The sequence below is a fragment of the Phacochoerus africanus genome, chromosome 11, assembly GCF_016906955.1.
Source record: "Phacochoerus africanus isolate WHEZ1 chromosome 11, ROS_Pafr_v1, whole genome shotgun sequence".
NCBI lineage: Eukaryota > Metazoa > Chordata > Mammalia > Artiodactyla > Suidae > Phacochoerus > Phacochoerus africanus.
Window position 1 is genome coordinate 19,898,880 of NC_062554.1, and position 18,744 is coordinate 19,917,623.

The 18,744-nt window shown below is 39.6% G+C and overlaps 2 protein-coding genes across 8 annotated transcripts in view; both read left to right on the top strand.

Moving 5' to 3' along the window:
* The window catches only part of HIKESHI (heat shock protein nuclear import factor hikeshi), a 40,813-nt gene extending 38,579 nt beyond the window's left edge, over positions 1–2,234 (top strand). For both annotated transcript variants that reach the window (XM_047753225.1, XM_047753226.1), the window contains exons 4-5: positions 869–987; positions 2,154–2,234. In XM_047753225.1, coding sequence (XP_047609181.1) covers positions 869–987; positions 2,154–2,208 — 174 coding nt within the window. In that variant the 3' untranslated portion in view covers positions 2,209–2,234. The remainder of the gene's footprint in view (positions 1–868; positions 988–2,153) is intronic.
* Positions 2,235–3,056: 822 nt separating this feature from the next.
* CCDC81 (coiled-coil domain containing 81) overlaps positions 3,057–18,744 on the top strand; it is a 57,884-nt gene continuing 42,196 nt past the window's right edge. Inside the window, exons 1-4 of one of the 6 annotated variants that reach the window (XM_047752805.1) lie at positions 3,057–3,832; positions 4,113–4,217; positions 11,821–11,910; positions 13,540–13,671. In XM_047752805.1, the coding sequence (XP_047608761.1) occupies positions 11,876–11,910; positions 13,540–13,671 (167 nt within the window). In that variant the 5' untranslated portion in view covers positions 3,057–3,832; positions 4,113–4,217; positions 11,821–11,875. Of the gene's footprint in view, positions 3,833–4,112; positions 4,218–11,820; positions 11,911–13,463; positions 13,672–18,744 lie in introns of those variants that run through there. The other 5 variants (XM_047752804.1, XM_047752803.1, XM_047752806.1 and 2 more) reach the window with 5 other exon arrangements.

Here is an 18,744-nt window from a genome sequence, read left to right on the forward strand (position 1 = left end):
AGTTTTTATCTTTCTTTCTTTTTTTTTGTCTTTTTGCCTTTTCTAGGGCCACTTCCCGCAGCAAATGGAAATTCCCAGGCTAGGGAGGGGTCTAATTGGAGCTATAGATGCCAGCGTACACTACAGCCACAGCAACGTGGGATCTGAGAGCCATGTCTGTGACCTACACCACAGCTCCCAGCAATGCCGGATCCCTAATCCACTGAACAAGGCCAGGGATCAAACCCACAACCTCATAGTTACTAGTCGGATTCGTTAACCACTGCACCATGACAGGAACTCCAAGTTTTCATTTTTCTGATAACAAAAAGACTTCTTAGAGATGGTTACTGTTTGATTTGGGGAAACAGGTTGATTTGATGAGGGTGGTATTGAGGAGAGGGGCATCTCCAGAGCTGGAGATAAAAGAAGGTATTTTGAAGGAAAAACATTTTTTCTTTTTTTTTCCCCCAAAATGAATATGTTAGAAACTTAAAAATATTTGATATTCAAATAGAAATTCTTTGAGATACAAAGAAAGTACTAGGCACTGCTGTATAGAACAGGGAACTATATCGAGTCACTTGTGATGGAACATGATAATGTATGACTAGGTCACTTTACTGTACAGTAGAAATTGACAGAACACTGTAAATCAACTATAATGGAAAAAATTAAAATCGTATGTATTTAAAAAAAGTAGGAGGCAGTGTTTTGATTTTGTGCCATAATGTTATTTTATAACTTGTCTTAATGTTCACCATTAGAACTGTCTTAGAGCTCACAGTCCTTAAACCAAGTTAATGTGACAGCATTTTTAATTAAAAGTATTAGGATCTAAATGGGGTATTTAGTGTAATCTATTAATCTATTCATTATTAACTTTTAGTTCACACAAAAGATGTTGGACAACTTCTACAATTTTGCTTCATCATTTGCTGTCTCTCAGGCCCAGATGACACCAAGTCCATCTGAAATGTTCATCCCAGCAAATGTGGTTCTGAAATGGTATGGAGCATTTTGTAGTTTTCATATTAAGGCTTTTGGTAACCATATATATTTTGCTTGTTGAATGTATTTCTTCTTTGATATTTAAACATATTCTTTTATTGTGGACATCAGCATACAATAACATTTGCATGCCTTTAAAAAGTATGTACTTTAGAGTTAAGATTAGGAATCATTTTTACCCTAAATAGTATTCACTATATAGTAAGCATTTTGGGTTTATAAAGACAGGAAGATAAAATTGCCCATGTTTTATGGACCGTAATTAAGGACTATAAATTATTTATATTTTGAATTATGAGTGTCATATATGAGGCTTGAAATATCATTGAAAAAAATTTTTCAGAAGTTTAGAAAGTCTTGATCTGAAGTAAACATGTATAGGAGTTCCCATCATGGCTTAGTGGAAACAAATCTGACTAGCATCCATGAGGACTCAGGTTCAGCCCTGGCCTTGCTCGGTGGGTTAAGGATCTGGGGTTGCCATGAGCTGTGGTGTAGGTTGCAGATGAGGCTTAGATCCCGTATTGCTGTGGCTGTGGTGTAGGCCAGTGGCTGCAGCTCCAATTCGAAACCTAGCCTGGGAACCTCCATGTGCTGCGGGTGTAGCCCTAATAAGACAGAAAAACCCCACAGTAAACATGTATAAAAGGGTGGTGTATATTGTACCCTATACATGAATGATTAATCTGCTTCTCTAGTTTTTCTGTGTTTCTGTTGTATAGATATTTCTTTCCACTTTGAACATCCCAGTGGTGGGGAGATGTATAAGGAGAGTTTGTTGAGAAGTGATAGCATGGATTGTCCTGGAATATATTAGGTTTTAGATTTATTATAATGTAGCTATGTAACCTTGAGCAAATTACTCTCATCTATGAAATGAGGTAGGGGAAGTTAGATTTCATTTTTTTCTTAGGTCCCTTCTAGCTCCTAGATTTGCTGAAGATAAATAAATAAAATTTATTATGATTTATGCTTTATGATGCAGCCAGTTTTGCTATCTTTTTATAAATTAATAATTAAACTTCCAGGTTAACTTTTAGCTTTCTAGGTTTTTAATCTTAGCTTTTTAGAAATGATATCTGAAGTTAATTTGCTTTTTGATGAGTCATTTGTCAGGTCATGAAATATGCTAATTAAATTTCTTATAAATATATCTTTTGTAGGTATGAAAACTTTCAAAGACGACTAGCACAGAACCCTCTCTTTTGGAAAACATAATTTGAATAAAATAATTTTTAATGGAATCTGAAATTTGTCATGTTTTGAAGATAATGACTGTTTAAAAGCATGAAGTCAAAAGGATCATGAAGCTAAGTTTAAAAACTGCTTTAGTAACTATGAAGCTTAATTGAAATCTTTATAAAAAATTAAAAACATTGAAAAATGAAAATATGTTCATCATTAATGACTTTTTTCCCTTAAGCTTAAAATACTCAGAGACAAAACATTTTGTTTTGGCTATGATTCGTTTTTTACTTAAAAATAAAGCATATTTACAGTAGTGTGCCAGATGCATTGGATTTATAATCTTTCTTTTATATTTACAATGGTTTGCTAGAATAGTAAAAATCAACCATATCAAAACATGGGGGACTTTTGGAAAAACGTATCAAGTATACATTTTTACAAATGGAGAAGTTATTTTCAGTTAGTATTTCTTAAAATTACAAGTTTTTTCAGTTAACAGGCTGGTTGTCACTTTTTATATCTGCAAATTCATGCATTTTTGTTTAATAAAATTACTATAATGAATACAGATGAGATTTTATTTAGTATTGGTAATGTTGTTAGACATTTGTGTATAGAATATAGGATTCATTACTTTTACGTATGAAGATTAAAGCCTTTGTTTCTCTTTTTTTTTTTTTTTTGGTCTTTTTTGTAGGGCCGCACCCGTGGCATATGGAGGTTCCCAGGCTAGGGGTTGAATCAGAGCTGTAGCTGCCGGCCTGCGCCTTAGCCACAGCAACGCGGGATCTGAGCCGCGTCTGCAGCCTACGCAACTCACAGCAATTATGGATCCTTAACCCACTGAACAAGGCCAGGGATTGAACCCGCAACCTCATGGTTCCTGGTCAGATTCGTTAACCGCTGAGCCACGACGGGAACTCCTGTTTCTCATTCTTGTTATGAGCCACACGGGAAGTCCCTGTTTCTCATTCTTAAGCGAATCTTTTCCTTTTGACTTATCCTGGTGATGCCCATTGACCAAAAACCACCAGGATCCCACCTATCGAATGATCTTACAGAGTTACAACGGGAAGTATTAACTAAGTATATTCTGTCCCTTGGTTTGCTAAGAGGCTATAAAGACTATAGATTATCCATGACATTCCTAGGTAGTGTATTTAAACTGGTTTGTTGGACTTCCACAGCAGAAGATGAGGCAAAATTTGGATCACTTTTCTAATGGTATTATTCTTGCTTTTGGAGTAGTAGTCCTACACGGTATACATAAAGAGAGTCAGTTAATCACTTCTGAGAGCTCTCCTGAGTAGCTAATACCTGTTTCATTTTGGAAGTCTCATTATCTTCCTAAAGGAAACATGCTACACTGGAGAGAAAAGGGCTTTACATATCAGCCTCTTAATTATTCCATAAACCCAAGATAGGTTTGGATGTAGGAGATGAGCCAAAGCCTGGTGTTGATGTCATAATTCCTGGTGAGTTACAGATAATATCAAGCATATAAATATATTTTATCACAGCGGGAGTGAGCCAATAATTGTTTCCTTGAGGTGGGCACTTTCTGTGGAGTTTGGTTCCTGCACAGAAGTCTGGGAAATCTTGGAGAAAACGACCAGTGCAGTGAGAATCGCTCCAGCATTTGTTCCCTCCCCTGGTAAGACTGGTTCTGGTGACAGTGCTATATGATTATAGCCGAAGTATTTTGTTGACTTGGAATAAATTTCCTTGTTTTTACAGTAATGAAGATTGGGGCTTTTGGTATGAGGAAAATTCAAATATCAGAGAACTTTGGGAGGAAAGTGGTCTGAGGATTTTAAAGGAACAATTGTTAAATCTTTTACAGTGGAATTTAACAGACTCAGAGTCAAGTTCCACTGTAGAAGATTTAATACCTATGCCTTTAAACTCCTGAGGTGTCCAATTTCCTCCCAAAGGTCCCTTCCGCCATGTGAGGGTACATGGAAACCTCTGTGACCTGGAAGTGGGCCCACAGCTGACCACGTTGGCACCTTGATCTTGGACCTCCAGCCTCCAGAACTGTAAGGAACAAATTTCTGTTGATTATATGCTATCCAGTTTATGGTATTTTGTTGTAGCAGCCTAACAGGACAAAGACACATTGAAACATTAACAAATTTTACTTACACATAGTTTAACCTAGGAAGGCTGAACTATTGATTTGCTAAGTTTCTTTTTTTCCTTTTAAGTTTGATTTTTAGAAAGAGTTTTTTTTTTTGTTTTTTTTTGTCTTTTGTCTTTTGTTGTTGTTGCTATTTCTTGGGCCCGCTCCCGCGGCATATGGAGGTTCCCAGGCTAGGGGTTGAATCGGAGCTGTAGCCACCGGCCTACGCCAGAGCCACAGCAACGTGGGATCCGAGCCTCGTCTGCAACCTACACCACAGCTCACGGCAACGCCGGATCGTTAACCCACTGAGCAAGGGCAGGGACCGAACCCGCAACCTCATGGTTCCTAGTCGGATTCGTTAACCACTGCGCCACGACGGGAACTCCTAGAAAGAGTTTTTAGAATAGTTTTGAATTAACTAAAATTTGGAGAATGCTAAACTTCATTTTTCCTATTATCATCTTTTTCCATAAAGTGAAGGGAACCCAGAGAATTTAGGCAAAAAAGACCTCTTAACAGTTTTATTATGCCTCAATTTGAGAAACATAAAATCATAAAGAGTTGTTAGAAGAGACAAGATATGAACATGAGTCAAAAAGTATCCAAAGGCAAGAAAAAGTCTCAGCCATTACCTATATTCAGTATACTAGAAGAAATAGTAACACCATTTACCATCTGTGCCCAGTGAGTCCATTTTAAATGCTTCTGAGTCATTTTTTGAATGATCTGAATTAAAAAATAAAAGGATAGTAAGGGACTTTATTTGAATTTTAAATAATGAAAAAATAATAAACTCAAATATGTGTTTCATATTTTCATAGTTTCGATGATATTTGTACCTGATAAGGGCTTTTGTCTTCTCAATCTAACTAACTGTACATGAGTTGCCATGTATGAACCTAAAACATAACGGTAAATGTCTTGTAAATGCTGATTCTAGATTTCAGAAACATATTTTATAGGTACTACCTTACTACTTTGTGAGTTCTTGTACCTGTATTGTCAAAATGCAGTCCATGAAGAATTAATTGAAAATTGACAGCTGGTAATTTTGTAGAAGAGAGAATGGCTGTCTTCTTAGCTCTATAGTTGTGAGACATTTTCATGTTTAGATTTTAGATTTACGAGTTTATTACAATGTCAAATATCCTTTTTGTATCTTCTTTTTCCATTATTTTTGTATACACATCTGCTTTCAGCATTTTCCTGCCTAAAAACCATATTCTCAGGTTTATTCAAAGTGTACAATTCATTGTTATTTAGTATACTCACAGGATTGTGCAACCATCATCAAGATCTAATTTTAGACCATTTTCACCCCCCCAAAAGAAACGCCATATCCATTAGTAGTTAATCCCTAGCCTCCACAACCCCACCAGCTTAGAAATTAGATTCTAAGCAACTATGAATCTAATTTCTGTCTCTTTGGGTTTGCCTTTTCTGGGTATACTGTATAAATAGAATCATATGGTATGTGCTCTTCAGTGACTCACTTCCTTTACTTAACATATTTTTCAAGATTAATCCATGTTATAGCATGTGTCAGAGCTTCATTTTTTATTGCTGATAGTATTATGACAGTGTATGATTATACCACATTTATCCATATATTCATTGATGAGCATTTGGGTTATTTCTACTATTATGAAAAATGCTTTTATGAGCATTCATGTAAAAATTCTTATGGTTATATGCTGTAATCTGATGAGTATATACCTAAGAGTGGAATTATTGGATTATATGGTAACTGTTGAATTTCCTAAACTGTTTCCTAAAGCTTTTACTTTCCCATGAACAATGTATAAGAGTTTCAGTATCTTCTTATCAACTTTATTGTTTCTTTTGATTGTAGCCATTCTAGTGAGTGTGAAGTGGTTATCTCCTGGTTTTGATTTGCAGTTTTCTAATGACTAATGATGTTGTGTATCTTTCTGTGCTTTTGCCTCTTTTCCTGTACTTATTGGCCATTTGATTATGTTCTTTGGAAAAATGTCTGTTCAGATCCTTCACCCATTAGTTTGGTTATTTGTCTTTTTATTGTTGAGTTATAACTGCTCATTATATATTCTGGATACAAGTGCCTTATCATATACATGATTTGCAGATATTGCTCCCATTTTGTAAATTGTCTTCATTTTCATTTTCTTTTCTTCTTCTTCTCCTTCTTCTTCTTCTTCTCTTTTCTTTTTTTTGTCACACCTGTGGCATGCAGAAGTTCCTGGGCCAGGGATTGAACCCATGCCATGGCTGTGACCAGAGCCACAGCAGTGACAGTGCTGGATCCTTAAACTGCTGAGCCACCAAGGAACTCTATGTCTTCATTTTCTTTTAGAGTAAAAATTGCAGCACAAAGATTCAAATCTTGGTGTAATCTAATTTATCTTTTTTGTTATTTACACTTTTTGTATCATACGTACGAAAATATTTACTCTATAAATCTGTAAAGATTTATTACTCTGTTTTCTTTTTAAGAGTTATATAATTTTAGCTCTTACATTTAGGTCTTTGATTTATTTTTTATGAATGGTGTGAGGTAGGGCTCCAGCTTCATTCTTTTACATGTAGGCTATTCAGTTGTCCCAATACCATTTGTTGCAATATAATCTACTTTTGTTAACTTTGATGCCCAAGCATAAATGGTAAAAGAATATGCAACTGAGATTATTAGGAACTTAATATTTTCAAAAGTGGGGAACTTTTTTTCAAAAATGAGTTAATTATATCAAAATGTTCAGAGCGTCATTCTTTAATAGTGATAGAAGAAAACTCAGCAGAGAAATAGCTTGGCTGTTTTACTGGGAAAAAAAAAATCTAGGGGTTCCTGTTGTGGCTCAGCAGGTTATGAACCTGACTAGTATCCATGAGGACGTAGGTTCCATTCTGGCCTCCTCAGTGGGTTAAGGATCTGGTGTTGCCGTGAGCTGTGGTGTAGGTTGCAGACGTGGCTTGGGTCCTGTGTGCTGTGGCTGTGGTGTAGGCCGGCAGCTACAGTGCTGATTTGGCCCCTAGCCTGGGAACTTTATATGCCACAGGTGCAGCCCTAAAAAGACCAAAAAAAAAAAAAAAAATCCAAATTATGGTTTTACTCTTTCTGTTTATTTTCTATGCAACAACATCCAGTAGTGGTTTCATGAGCCTATCTTTGTGAATACATTCATCATATTTAACCAAATTTGTCAAGTTTTAACACATATACTAATCGTTTCCAATTTATTATTTGTAGCTCATTATAAACTCAAATGAAATTCACCCCTCAAACCTACATTTTCTGTATTCTCTTAAATTTGCCTTTATAAAAAGTACTCTTTTTATATTGTAGCACAACTACTTTTTAAGAAATTTTTTTATGCTGGGGGGGGTCTAGGTAGAAAAAGTATTTATTACTCTATATGGACGCCCTCTCATATATATATATATATATATACATACATACATACACACACACACATACATACACATACACTTATATACATATACTCATATACACATATGCACATATATATACACACACACACATACACATATACTTTTTTTTTTATTGCTTTTTAGGGCTGAATCTGCTGCATATGGAAATACCCAGGCTAGGGGGTTGAATTGGAGCTGTAGCTGCCAGCCTGCACCACAACCACAGCAACGTGGGATCCAAGACTCATCTGCAGCCTTCACCATACCTCATGGTAATGCGGGATCCTTAACCCACTGAGCAAGGCCAGGGATCAAACCTGCATCCTCATGGATCCCAGTCGGGTTCGTAACCCACTGAGCCACAACAGGAACTCCCATAATAATGTCTTCTGAAGACTGAAAAATTTTAATTTTGACAGTGTCATTTATGAAATTTTTAACTTTTATGATTAATGCTTTTTGTGTCCTAAGAACTATTTTCTTAACCCCAAGATTACAAGATTTTCTCTTATGTTTTATTCAAGAAGTTTTATAGTTTTTACTTTTATTTTATTATTATTATTATTATTATTTTTTGTCTTTTTGTCCTTTTTAGGGCCGCACCCGAAGCATATGGAGGTTCTCAGGCTAGGGGTCTAATTGGAGCTGTTGCTACCAGCCTACGCCAGAGCCACAGCAATGCGGGATCCGAGTCGTGTCTGTGACCTACAACCACAGCTCATGGCAATGCCGGATCCTTAACCCACTGATCGAGGCCAGGGATTGAACCCGAAACCTCATGGTTCCTAGCTGGATTTGTTTCCGATGCGCCATGATGGGAACTCCCTATAGTTTTTACTTTTAGATTTAGGTGATCCATTTTAAGTTTCCGTACTGTGTGATGTGAGTTGGCTGATCAATTTATCAAATATTGCCAAAAGTCATGTACATTTCAGTTCTTTTCAGAATATGTTTATCAGTAGTCTCAATTTAAAAAATAGTTAAGAGGTATTCTTTTGCCTGTAGAATATACATTTTGTTTTGGTATGCAGAATGGTATAATATAATCGTAAAATTGGGCAAGTAACTGCAGGTTTAGTATCTTTGACAGCCAAAAATTTTTCACATTTAACTTTTCCCATTGTTTCTCTATGTTTTCTTTCTTTTCTTTTCTTTTTCCTTTTTTTTTTTTAGTGGAACCTCACCTGAGGTGTATGAAGTTTCCCAGGCCAGGGGTCAACTTGGAGCTGTAGCTGCTGGACTATACCACAACCACAGCAACACCAGATCCAAGCCATGTCTGCGACCTACACCACAGCTCATGGCAATACCGGATCCTTAACCCACTGAGTGAGGCCAGGGATTGCACCTGCGTCCTCATGGATGCTAGTCAGATTCGTTTCGGCTAAGCCATTACGGGAACTCCCCCCATTGTTTCTTTAAGCATATTGGAATTTTCTCTCTTAGCTTTTATCATTATTATTCCTATTTTATGAATGAAAGACTGAGGGTCTGGACTGTTAATTTTTTTTCAGTCACACAAATTATGCTAACATCAGATATGAACTCAGGTCTTCAATTGCCAATTTTTTCATCTTAGCTTATGTGAAGTAGGAAAAAAGTGCAAAATGTTTATAAGGGGGGCAGGTCAGATGAGTACAGCATAAATATTAACTTTGTATTCATAAAGAGATAATGGTATATACATGGCTATAATTATCATATTCATTATTTATTGAGGTCACATCTATTATACATGGGAAAGTCCTATTAAATGACTTTTATCCTCCAGTTACACCAAGCAGGATGGTAACTGTGCTATCTATTACTTGAAATGTTCTCTTTCTAAGAAGTCTGACTTGGTTTTTCCTATATTTCTTCCTTGGAAGATCATTTATAGTTTAATCTCAAAGTATTCTCATTTGTCGTATTATCTAATTTACCTTTTTTCAGTTGTGTTCTATCTTTGCCATTTCATCTGTTAAAAGTTTATAAACAATGACAATCATTCTGGGGCCAGCTTTTCCATAGCTAGCACTTAGCCTTTGAGTTAATTGGTGGCCCTCATCTCTCAGAAATTTCTCTGATTACAACTGACTATAGAACAATGAGCGGGGGTCGGAGGTTTGAAATGCCAACCCTCCCTATGTTGCCAAAATTCGCCCTCTGTCTAACAGTGCCGAATTGAAGTGCAGAGACAGAGTTTTGTGTAAAGGAGAAAAAGATAACTTTATTGCTTTGCCAGGCAAAGAGGGCCACAGCATGCTAATGCCTTAAAGACTGTGCCCCCCTTGGAAGGGTTTGGTGGTGGTTTTATAGTTTGGGGTGTGGAATAAGGATCAGGGCTGTAGATGAGGATCAGGGTAGAGGCAAGCTCGCCTTGTGTTTCAAAGCTGGTCCATTTGTTGGGGGTTTTAGTTCTATAGAAAGGCTCAAAGATAATGGTGGGATCCGAGCTGTATCTGTGACCTGCACCACAGCCCATGGCATTGTGTGATCCTTAACCCACTGATCGAGGCCAGGGATCAAATCCGAATCCTCATGGGTACTCGTCAGGTTTGTTACCGCTGAGCCCAAACGGGAATGCCAGCAGTGGTTGTTTTTAGATAGTGTTAAATTGTGTATGAAGGTGGAGTTTAGAGAAACTTTGTGGTCACTTTTCTCTTTTGTTTGCTGCTTACCAAAAACATGGATCACTTTAATAATTTTCTCGGGTTGTTGGCTTTTTTGCTGTTGAGTTGTATAGGTTGTTTGCACGTTGTCTTTTTCTTTTTTCTTTTTTATGGTTTCCTTTGCTGTGCAAAAGCTTGTCAATTTGATTGGTTTATTTTTGCTTTTATTTCTGTTGCCCTGGGAGACTGACCTAAGAAAACATTTGTAAGGTTGATGTCAGAGAATGTTTTGCCTATGTTCACTTCTAAGAGTTTGATGGTGTTTTGTCTTTTATTAATATTTTAAAGATAATTTACCAAAGAAAGAAACAGAGAGAAATACAGGCAAAGTATAGAGGTTTACACCAACACTAAAACAAACAGACTGGCCAAAACTTTCCACACTACTTCATTGTACATACACTTTCTGCAAGCTCCACCTTGCCTTGCAAAACCCACATTGAAAGGGCAATCATGTTTACTCAGGTTTCAGAGCATACACAATATTCAGTGGCTCATATTAAGGGCAGTTCGGAAACCCATCGAAAAAGAAAACATTTAAAATACATACTCGGGGTTCCCATTGTGGCACAATGGGATCAGTGGCATCTCTGTAGCACCACAACACAGGTTCAATCCCTGGCCTGGCAGAGTGGGACTTGAACCCATGTGCCAGGACTTGAACCCAGCCTAAACTCAGATTGGGACTTGAACCTACAGGGTTTTTTTTGGTCTTTTTTTGCCATTTCTTGGGCCGCTCCTGCGGCATATGGAGGTTCTCAGGCTAGGGGTCGAATCAGAGCTGTTGCCACCGGCCTACACCAGAGCCACAGCAACGCGGGATCTGAGCCTCGTCTGCAACCTACGCCACAGCTCTGGCAACAGCGGATCCTTAACCCACTGAGCAAGGCCAGGGATCGAACCTACCAACTCATGGTTCCTAGTTGGATTCGTTAACCACTGAGCCACGATGGGAACTCCGAACCTACGGTTTTTAATTAGAATCACTCACCTGGTGTCTGGACTTACTGAGGTTCAAGTTCTTTGTGCCTCAGTACAGAAGGAATTCAGTGAGACACAAAGTGATAGGCAAGAAATAGATTTATTAAGATAAGACGGTTGTGAGAGATGCAAGTGGGCATCCAAGGAGGCACTGCCAGGAGGATTAGGTGGGCTACAGTTTTATGATCCAAGGGGAGTGGAGGTGAATGCAGGCCTTACCCTATCACCAACCCAGTGACCTGAGGCATATCTTGCTGTGCCTCATTCTGATTGCTTTCTTGAGTAATTAACTGTTCAATTAAGTGATATCCCAAAGTTCCCTAGGTTTCCCTCTCTATCTGTGAGCCCATAGTGGGATTTCCCAACTACCTCTGTAATTATCCCACTCCATCCTTATCAACTCTAGAATAACAGAAATTAAACATAAGTACTGTATAGTAAAATAGTACGTATTTCAACATATTTCAACTGTCATTCCAGGTATTACTATGCTGGAAGGCAAAAGTCACACACTTTACCTACAGGACAAATCACCATGAATACAGCAGTTACAAATGCAGTGTGGTTCAGGTGTGTTGACTACTTTACCACCGGCCTCTTTGATGGTGATGATACAAGTTTCTTAACTGGTGAAGAATTCTTCCTAAATCCTTGGGGGAAGAAAGCATAATCTCCTCCCCATTTACTTGGATCTTGAATTCTTAGGAAGTTAGGTGATATTAAAATTCAACGAAAACTTCTTTGTATTTACACATAAAGTGGATTTTTTTTTTCTAGGCTTGTAAGCAGTCCTTTTTCTTTTCTGATGAGATATGCAGAATGGTGTGGAATGTGGAAGAGTCTTCACTGTGCAGGGCTGCCCTGTGCTTTGCAGGCCATGGAGCCTCTCTGGTCTCCGTCCACCCTACGAGCCAGAAGTTCCTCTCCACCACCATTCGGACAGCCACTTTGGAAATCCCCTTGCATTATTTGTTAAAATCTGCATTTCTCATGATCCGGTAGTCTACTCCTAGTTCATGTATCAGAAATGAATATATATGTGCATCAGAGTTTTGTTCAATAATGTTTGCAGCAACATTATTCTTACTATGCCCAATGGAAACAACTCAGGTCCCCTCAACAATGGAATGGATAAATTGTGCCATAGTCACACAAAGGAATGACATGCAACAGTGAAAATGAACAAATAGCTACGCAGAAACCATGGAGGTCTCTCACAGCGTTGAGTGATAGAGCCACACACAAAAGAATGCATATGATTCCCAAAGCTCAAATACAGGCAAAACCAATTTATAGTGTTTGTTGGAATAATGCCTGGAGAAGGAGTGAGGTGTGTTTCTGTGGTACTGATAGAGTTAAATTTCTTGATCGGGATGGGGTTTGGGTTTGCATGGGTGTGTTCGCTTTGTGATAATTCATCAGCAGAGGGGATAGTATGAAAATGATGCTGCAGGATGAGATTCCGTAAGTGTATAAGGAAGGGGGAAAATTAGTGTAATGGAGAAAAAGTCAGCTCCCTCCCCAGTCCTCTAGCCCTCTGTTTCCCAGGAGGGAACGCAGGAAAAACCAAAACGGAGAAACAATTCCAGCTCAAATGCAAACCCTCAAACAGGTCTGGAGACTCAAAAGTCCATCCCTCCTGAAAGAGGTTATTCCCAGATTTGTCAGGGGTGATTACAAAAGTGACCAAATCTCTTCACTGCCTGGGGTAAGAGGGGAAATTTAAAACCTTTTACTTCGCACCGTCGCTGCCTGGAGCTCTGGCATCACTCTGGTAACCTGAGACCCTACCTACCTTAGGGGGTGGGGCCCAGGCCCTACTCTGACGCCCTAGCAACGGAGCGAGCCTTTGTCGCGTCCTAGCAACGCGCTCCGCCCTCCTTTGGGCTGGCTTGCCCTCCAGTGGCCCCCTTACCCTGCTCAAGGCTCTGCCCTCATCCTCTCGCTGAAACTCTTAGTGGTTGTGAGGGCTTAGATTTACACAGTCTGATTAGAGTGCTGGACAGCTCTGAGTTCCTGTGGGAACTGTTTAGGGAGAGCCAGAGTGGGGAAGGACCGCAAGAACGTTTAAGAAAAAAACAAAACAAAAAAGAAACGAAGATTCGGAAATTTTTATTTTTGAGGCACATCTAAAGTTCTAGAAGACGGGGCTGGAGTTTGGGGAAATCTGATTTGTATAACCTTCGTATATAAATAAAGGAAGAAAAGAGACCTGCTGAAGACCCTGGCATCTAGCGGCCTGAGGACTGGAGATGTTGGACACCATTGTCCCTTCTCTGCCGGACCTGGGCAGGCATGTGCTGCCCACACTGCCCTCGCTGAGCCAGGAAGGTAAGTGACTTGGAGCAGGGGCAGTGCCTGGGGGCAAGGCCAAGACCTTTTTCATAACCCCTGCCTCGGGCAGGCCTTGAGTGGGCCTGTTGCCTTGGCAACCAGCAGGTACTCACTGAGGGCTCACATTGGCTGTCAAAAGACACTTTGTTTATTGGCTTGATTGGCTTCTTTAATGAGAGAAAGGGGCCAGATGAGGGTTTTTGATTAAAGGAGAGTAATACAGGGCTTAGCTCAGAGAGTAGTGTAGAGTAACTGCTCAATATTAGCAAAAAACAACCACCCTGCAAGTTCCTGTTGTGGCTCAGCTGAAAAGAGCCCCAGTAATATCCATTAGGATGCGGGTATAATCCATGGTCTCGCTCAGTGGGTTAAAGGATCTGGTGTTGAGGTGAGCTGTGGTGTAGGTCCCAGACACGGCTTGGACTCAGCCTTGCTGTGGCTGTGGCGTAGGCCAGCAGCCATAGCTCCTATTCTCCACCCCTAGCCAGGGAACTTACATATGCCGCAAGGGTGGCCCTAAAAAAAAGGCAGACCCCCCCCCACACACAAACACCACCCCCAAATGGCTGCTTCTCAGAATGTATGCAAAAACGGGCTACTTTTTTTGTTGTTGTTTTAAGGACACTGTTACTTTGGTTGCCATTGGTATCTTGGGGTTGTGTTAAGAAAGTGAGATCAAAAAATGAACTAGTTGTTTGGAAGAAGACCTGATATCTCATGGCAAACTTACTAGGTGTGGTTAAAATAATAGTTTCTTAAAAGAGTGACCCCATAGTGACCTTGAGGTCTGTCTGCAAACAGTAAGAACCCTTGGGAAGAAAGGGGCTCCGGAAATGGAAGCTATTATTACTATTAAGTTGTAATTTAGGGATTATGCCTAGGCTTTCACCAAATGATTTTAGGAGACAAAATAGAGTATATGCCTTTCTTCCTCTCTCCCCTGCATCACTCCTGTTTTTTCCTATTAAAATAATTCTAAGTGTTTACCATGTTTTTATGGATTTTAAAGTATTTTCCATATTTATAAATTTATTTATAACTTTTTCATTCAAGTATTTTGAAAACCTCCTACCTACTATGTGCTGGGCACTGAGAACTGATGTTGAGCCAAAAACCTTGGAGTTTACTATCTAGTAGGGAAGACACACATTAAACAAGTAATCACAGAAATACAAATTTACATTTAGTAAGTACTGCCAAGGAGGTTCAAGGTAGAATGAGAACTTTAAGTGAGGGTGAGAATGGGGATGTGTGTCAAGACTTGCCAAAGAAGGGAAAATTTGAGCTGAGATGTGAAGAATGACTTGGAATTGTTAAAAAACCAAAGTTGGGTCCACTTGCCCATTGTGCAGCAAAGCCAACCTGCTGACACCAGGTTGTAGTGAAGGAAAGTAATCCAGTTTATTGGGGGGCCAACCAAGGAGAACGGGAAGCTCCTGCTCAAAAAACCCAAAGTCCTGAATGACTTTCGGGGCAGGGTTTTTATTTTTATTTTTGTCTTTTTGTGTGTGTGTGTCTTTTTGCCTTTTCTAGGGCCGCTCCTGTGGCATATGGAGGTTCCCAGGCTAGGGGTCTAATCAGAGCTGTAGTCACCAGCCTATGCCAGAGCCACAGCAACGTGGGATCTGAGCCACATCTGCAACCTGCACCACAGCTCATGGCAATGCTGAATCCTTAACTCACTGAGCAAGGCCAAGGACTGAACCTGTGTCCTTATGATGCTAGTCAGATTCATTTCTGTTGAGCCAACGAATCAAAAGGAACTCCCAGAGCTGTTTTTTTTTTTCTTTTTCTTTCTTTCTTTCTTTTTTTTTTTTTTGTCTTTTTTAGGGCCACTCCCACAGCATATGGAGGTTCGCAGGCTAGGGGTCTAATCAGAGCTGCAGCTGCCAGCCACAGCCCCAACAACGTGGGATCCGAGCCTTGTCTGCGACCTACAACACAGCTTACGGCAATGCCAGAACCCTAACCCACTGAGCGAGGCCAGGGATCAAACCCGTAACTTCATGGCTCCTAGTCAGATTCATTAACCACTGAGTCAGGATGGGAACTTATTTATTTATTTATTTATTTATTGTCTTTTCTAGGGCCACACCTGTGGCATATGGAGGTTCCCAGGCTGGAGGTCCAATCGGAGCTGTAGCCACCAGCCTACACCAGAGCCACAGCAATGTGGGATCCGAGCTGTGTCTGTGACATACACCACAGCTCCCGACAACGCCGGATCCTTAACCCACTGAGCGAGGCCAGGGATTGAACCCACAACCTCATGGCTCCTAGTCAGATTCATTAACCACTAAGCCAGGGCAGGAACTCAGGGCTGGGTTTTTAAAGATAATGTGAGGGAGCAGGTTGCAAGGTGCAAGATCAGCTTATGTACAGTCCTCTGATTGGTTGATGGTGATGTAACAGGGTGAGGTTTTGGGAATCTCAATCATCAACCTTCTGGTTCCAGTCTGTCTAGGGTCTACATGCTGGTGGTTAGCATGTAGTTAACTTCCTCCACTTGGAAGGGGGTGTTAATATCTGCAAACAACTCAAGGATATGGCTCAGGATACTTATTATCTTTAGCCATTGGGGAGGAACTAAAGGCCCTTGACTTTATGACTAAAAAAACTAAAATAACTGTTCTTATTTTGTCTTGCTAGACTGTTTTCCTTTGTTTTTGCCTTATTTTACTTCTCTGATTAAATTTGCTCTTTGGAACTTGGGGGAAAGCCTAGGAGGCTAAAGCTTTTCTACAAACAAGAGGCATGGGGGTGGGGTTTGTCCCCAGGAAGGCCCCACAGGGTCTTGCTCAGTTTCAGAATTAAGTAGGTGAAATGAATCAGTGGAGTAGGGAGTAGAGGGGAGGTGAGAGTGTTCTTGGCAGAGAGAATAGCAAGAGCAAAAGCTCTGGAGAGAGGGAGCATGGTGTGATGGTGGAATTGAAAGAAGGTCCAACGTGGCTTCTCTCCCTGTGCGAGGGAATGTGTTCTAAAGGAGCCGAGAGGGACATGGAGGACTCTGGTTCTGCAGGGCCTTGTAAGTCAAGTTAAGGATGTTGGCTTTTATGGTCAGCCTGATGGGAAGCTGTTAAATGTTCTGGGTGGAGCTAAAGGAGGAGCTGAATGACATGGTCAGATTTATGTTTTGAAAAGATTGGTCTGTTGGCACTGTGGAGAATGAGTTGGAGGGTCAAGAATGCCTGTAACGGGTAACCTAAGTGAGAATGAATCATCTGAATTCACTCTTGGTTGAAATTGGTAGCAGTAAAATGGAGAGAGGTGGACAGACTGAAAGGCTATTTGGAGAAAAACTCTACAGATGATAATGATGGCTTGGACATAGAGGTGAGAGAAAAGAGAAGTCTCAAGGATGCCTTCTGAGTCCCTGGCTGATATAACTGAGTAGATGATGGGGTCATTCATTGAAACTGAAACCCTGGGTAAAGGACAGGATTTAAAAGATGAAAAATCCAAGTTAAAATGTCTTTGTGAGATATCCAGCTAGGCAGTTTGATACACAGGTCAGCAACCTCAGAAGACTGAGGGTGTCTGGGCTTCTAAATAAACGTTTGGGGTTGTCTGTTTATTAGTGGTCATTAAAGCCCTGGACATGTGACTGCTTCAGTGAAAAGGGAAGGTGGCTTATGGTTGTACCTTGAGAAAATTCAACGTTTAATGGCTGGGTTGAGGAAGGTTAAGCTGCAAAGGAGACCAAGAAGAAATGCCTAGAGAGGCAAGAAGACTCAGAAGAAAGTAGTATCACAAAAGCCACAAGGAGATGTACTTAAAGGAGGAGGAAGTGGTTGGAGAGGTGAACATTAAACAAGTCCATTGAACTGATTAACAAGGAGACTGCTGATGACTTCGGCAAGGGCTTTGTCAGTTGAATGACAGAAGCAGAAGTCAAATGGCTATTTACTAACTTTCACAAATGACCCACTGTGAAGGATATGAGGATACACTCCTAGTCTCAGCAAAACACACAAATTTATTTTTCATCATTGTGTATGTAAAGGCCTGCTGCTTCTGTTTGTTTCACCAAAGTTTAATATTATGTAATTATAGTAGTCAGAGGGTCCCTTCATCATTTTACGGATGTGAACTGGTGGAAACTATTGAAGACTGCATAGCTAGCAACCTGTAGAGGCAGGAAAGCAGTAGAAGTAGACCTTCAGACAGATGCTGATCTTGCGACTGCCCTGTGCTCTGGGAATATGTTTCTTTGTCCAAATCACTCTGTCGTAATTTGCTCTGTTTGTATATGGTATTCTAACATAGTATTAGAAGATGTTTTATAAAGTCAGGGGGCTTCGTTTTTTTATATTAATATCTATTCAAGTATATATTATCTATAATTTACATAATGGATACTCTGTCCTTTTTTTAAAAAATGAGTACATTCAAAATATCTATTCCTCCTACTTGGCACTGGTGTTTAAAAATACAGTTTTAGGGAGTTCCCTGGTGATTCAGTGGGTTAAGGATCTGGCATTGTCACTGCCTTGACTTTGGTCACTGCTGTGGTATGGGTTTGATCCCTGGCCAGGGAACTTCCACATGCCACAGGTGTGGCCAAAAAATATGGTTTTTGTTTTTTTTCTTTTTCTTTTTGTTAATAATTCAATTATTATAAAATAATATATATTATATAATAATATAATTATAAAATATAATTATATACAATATATTTTATATTTATAGTTATACAACCATCATCACAACCTAATTTTAGAACATTTTATTTCCAAACAAAATATGGTTTTGAATACACAAAGTATTTAAAATTTGAAGTCAAATGAAGGTTGAATTGACTACAGAAAGTATATACAGGGATTATTTCTTGTGATTTTTGGATTTCTTGTGTTTGATTAAAATAAGTAATAACCTCAGCTTTCCTTAAAATACTGAAGTAGTATATTCTTTTTTTTTTTTTGTCTTTTTGTCTTTTTGCCATTTCTTGAGCTGCTCCTGCGGCATATGGAGGTTCCCAGGCTAGGGTCTAATAGGAGCTGTAGCCACTGGCCTACTCCAGAGCCACAGCAACGCAGGATCCGAGCCGCGTCTGCCACCTGCACCACAGCT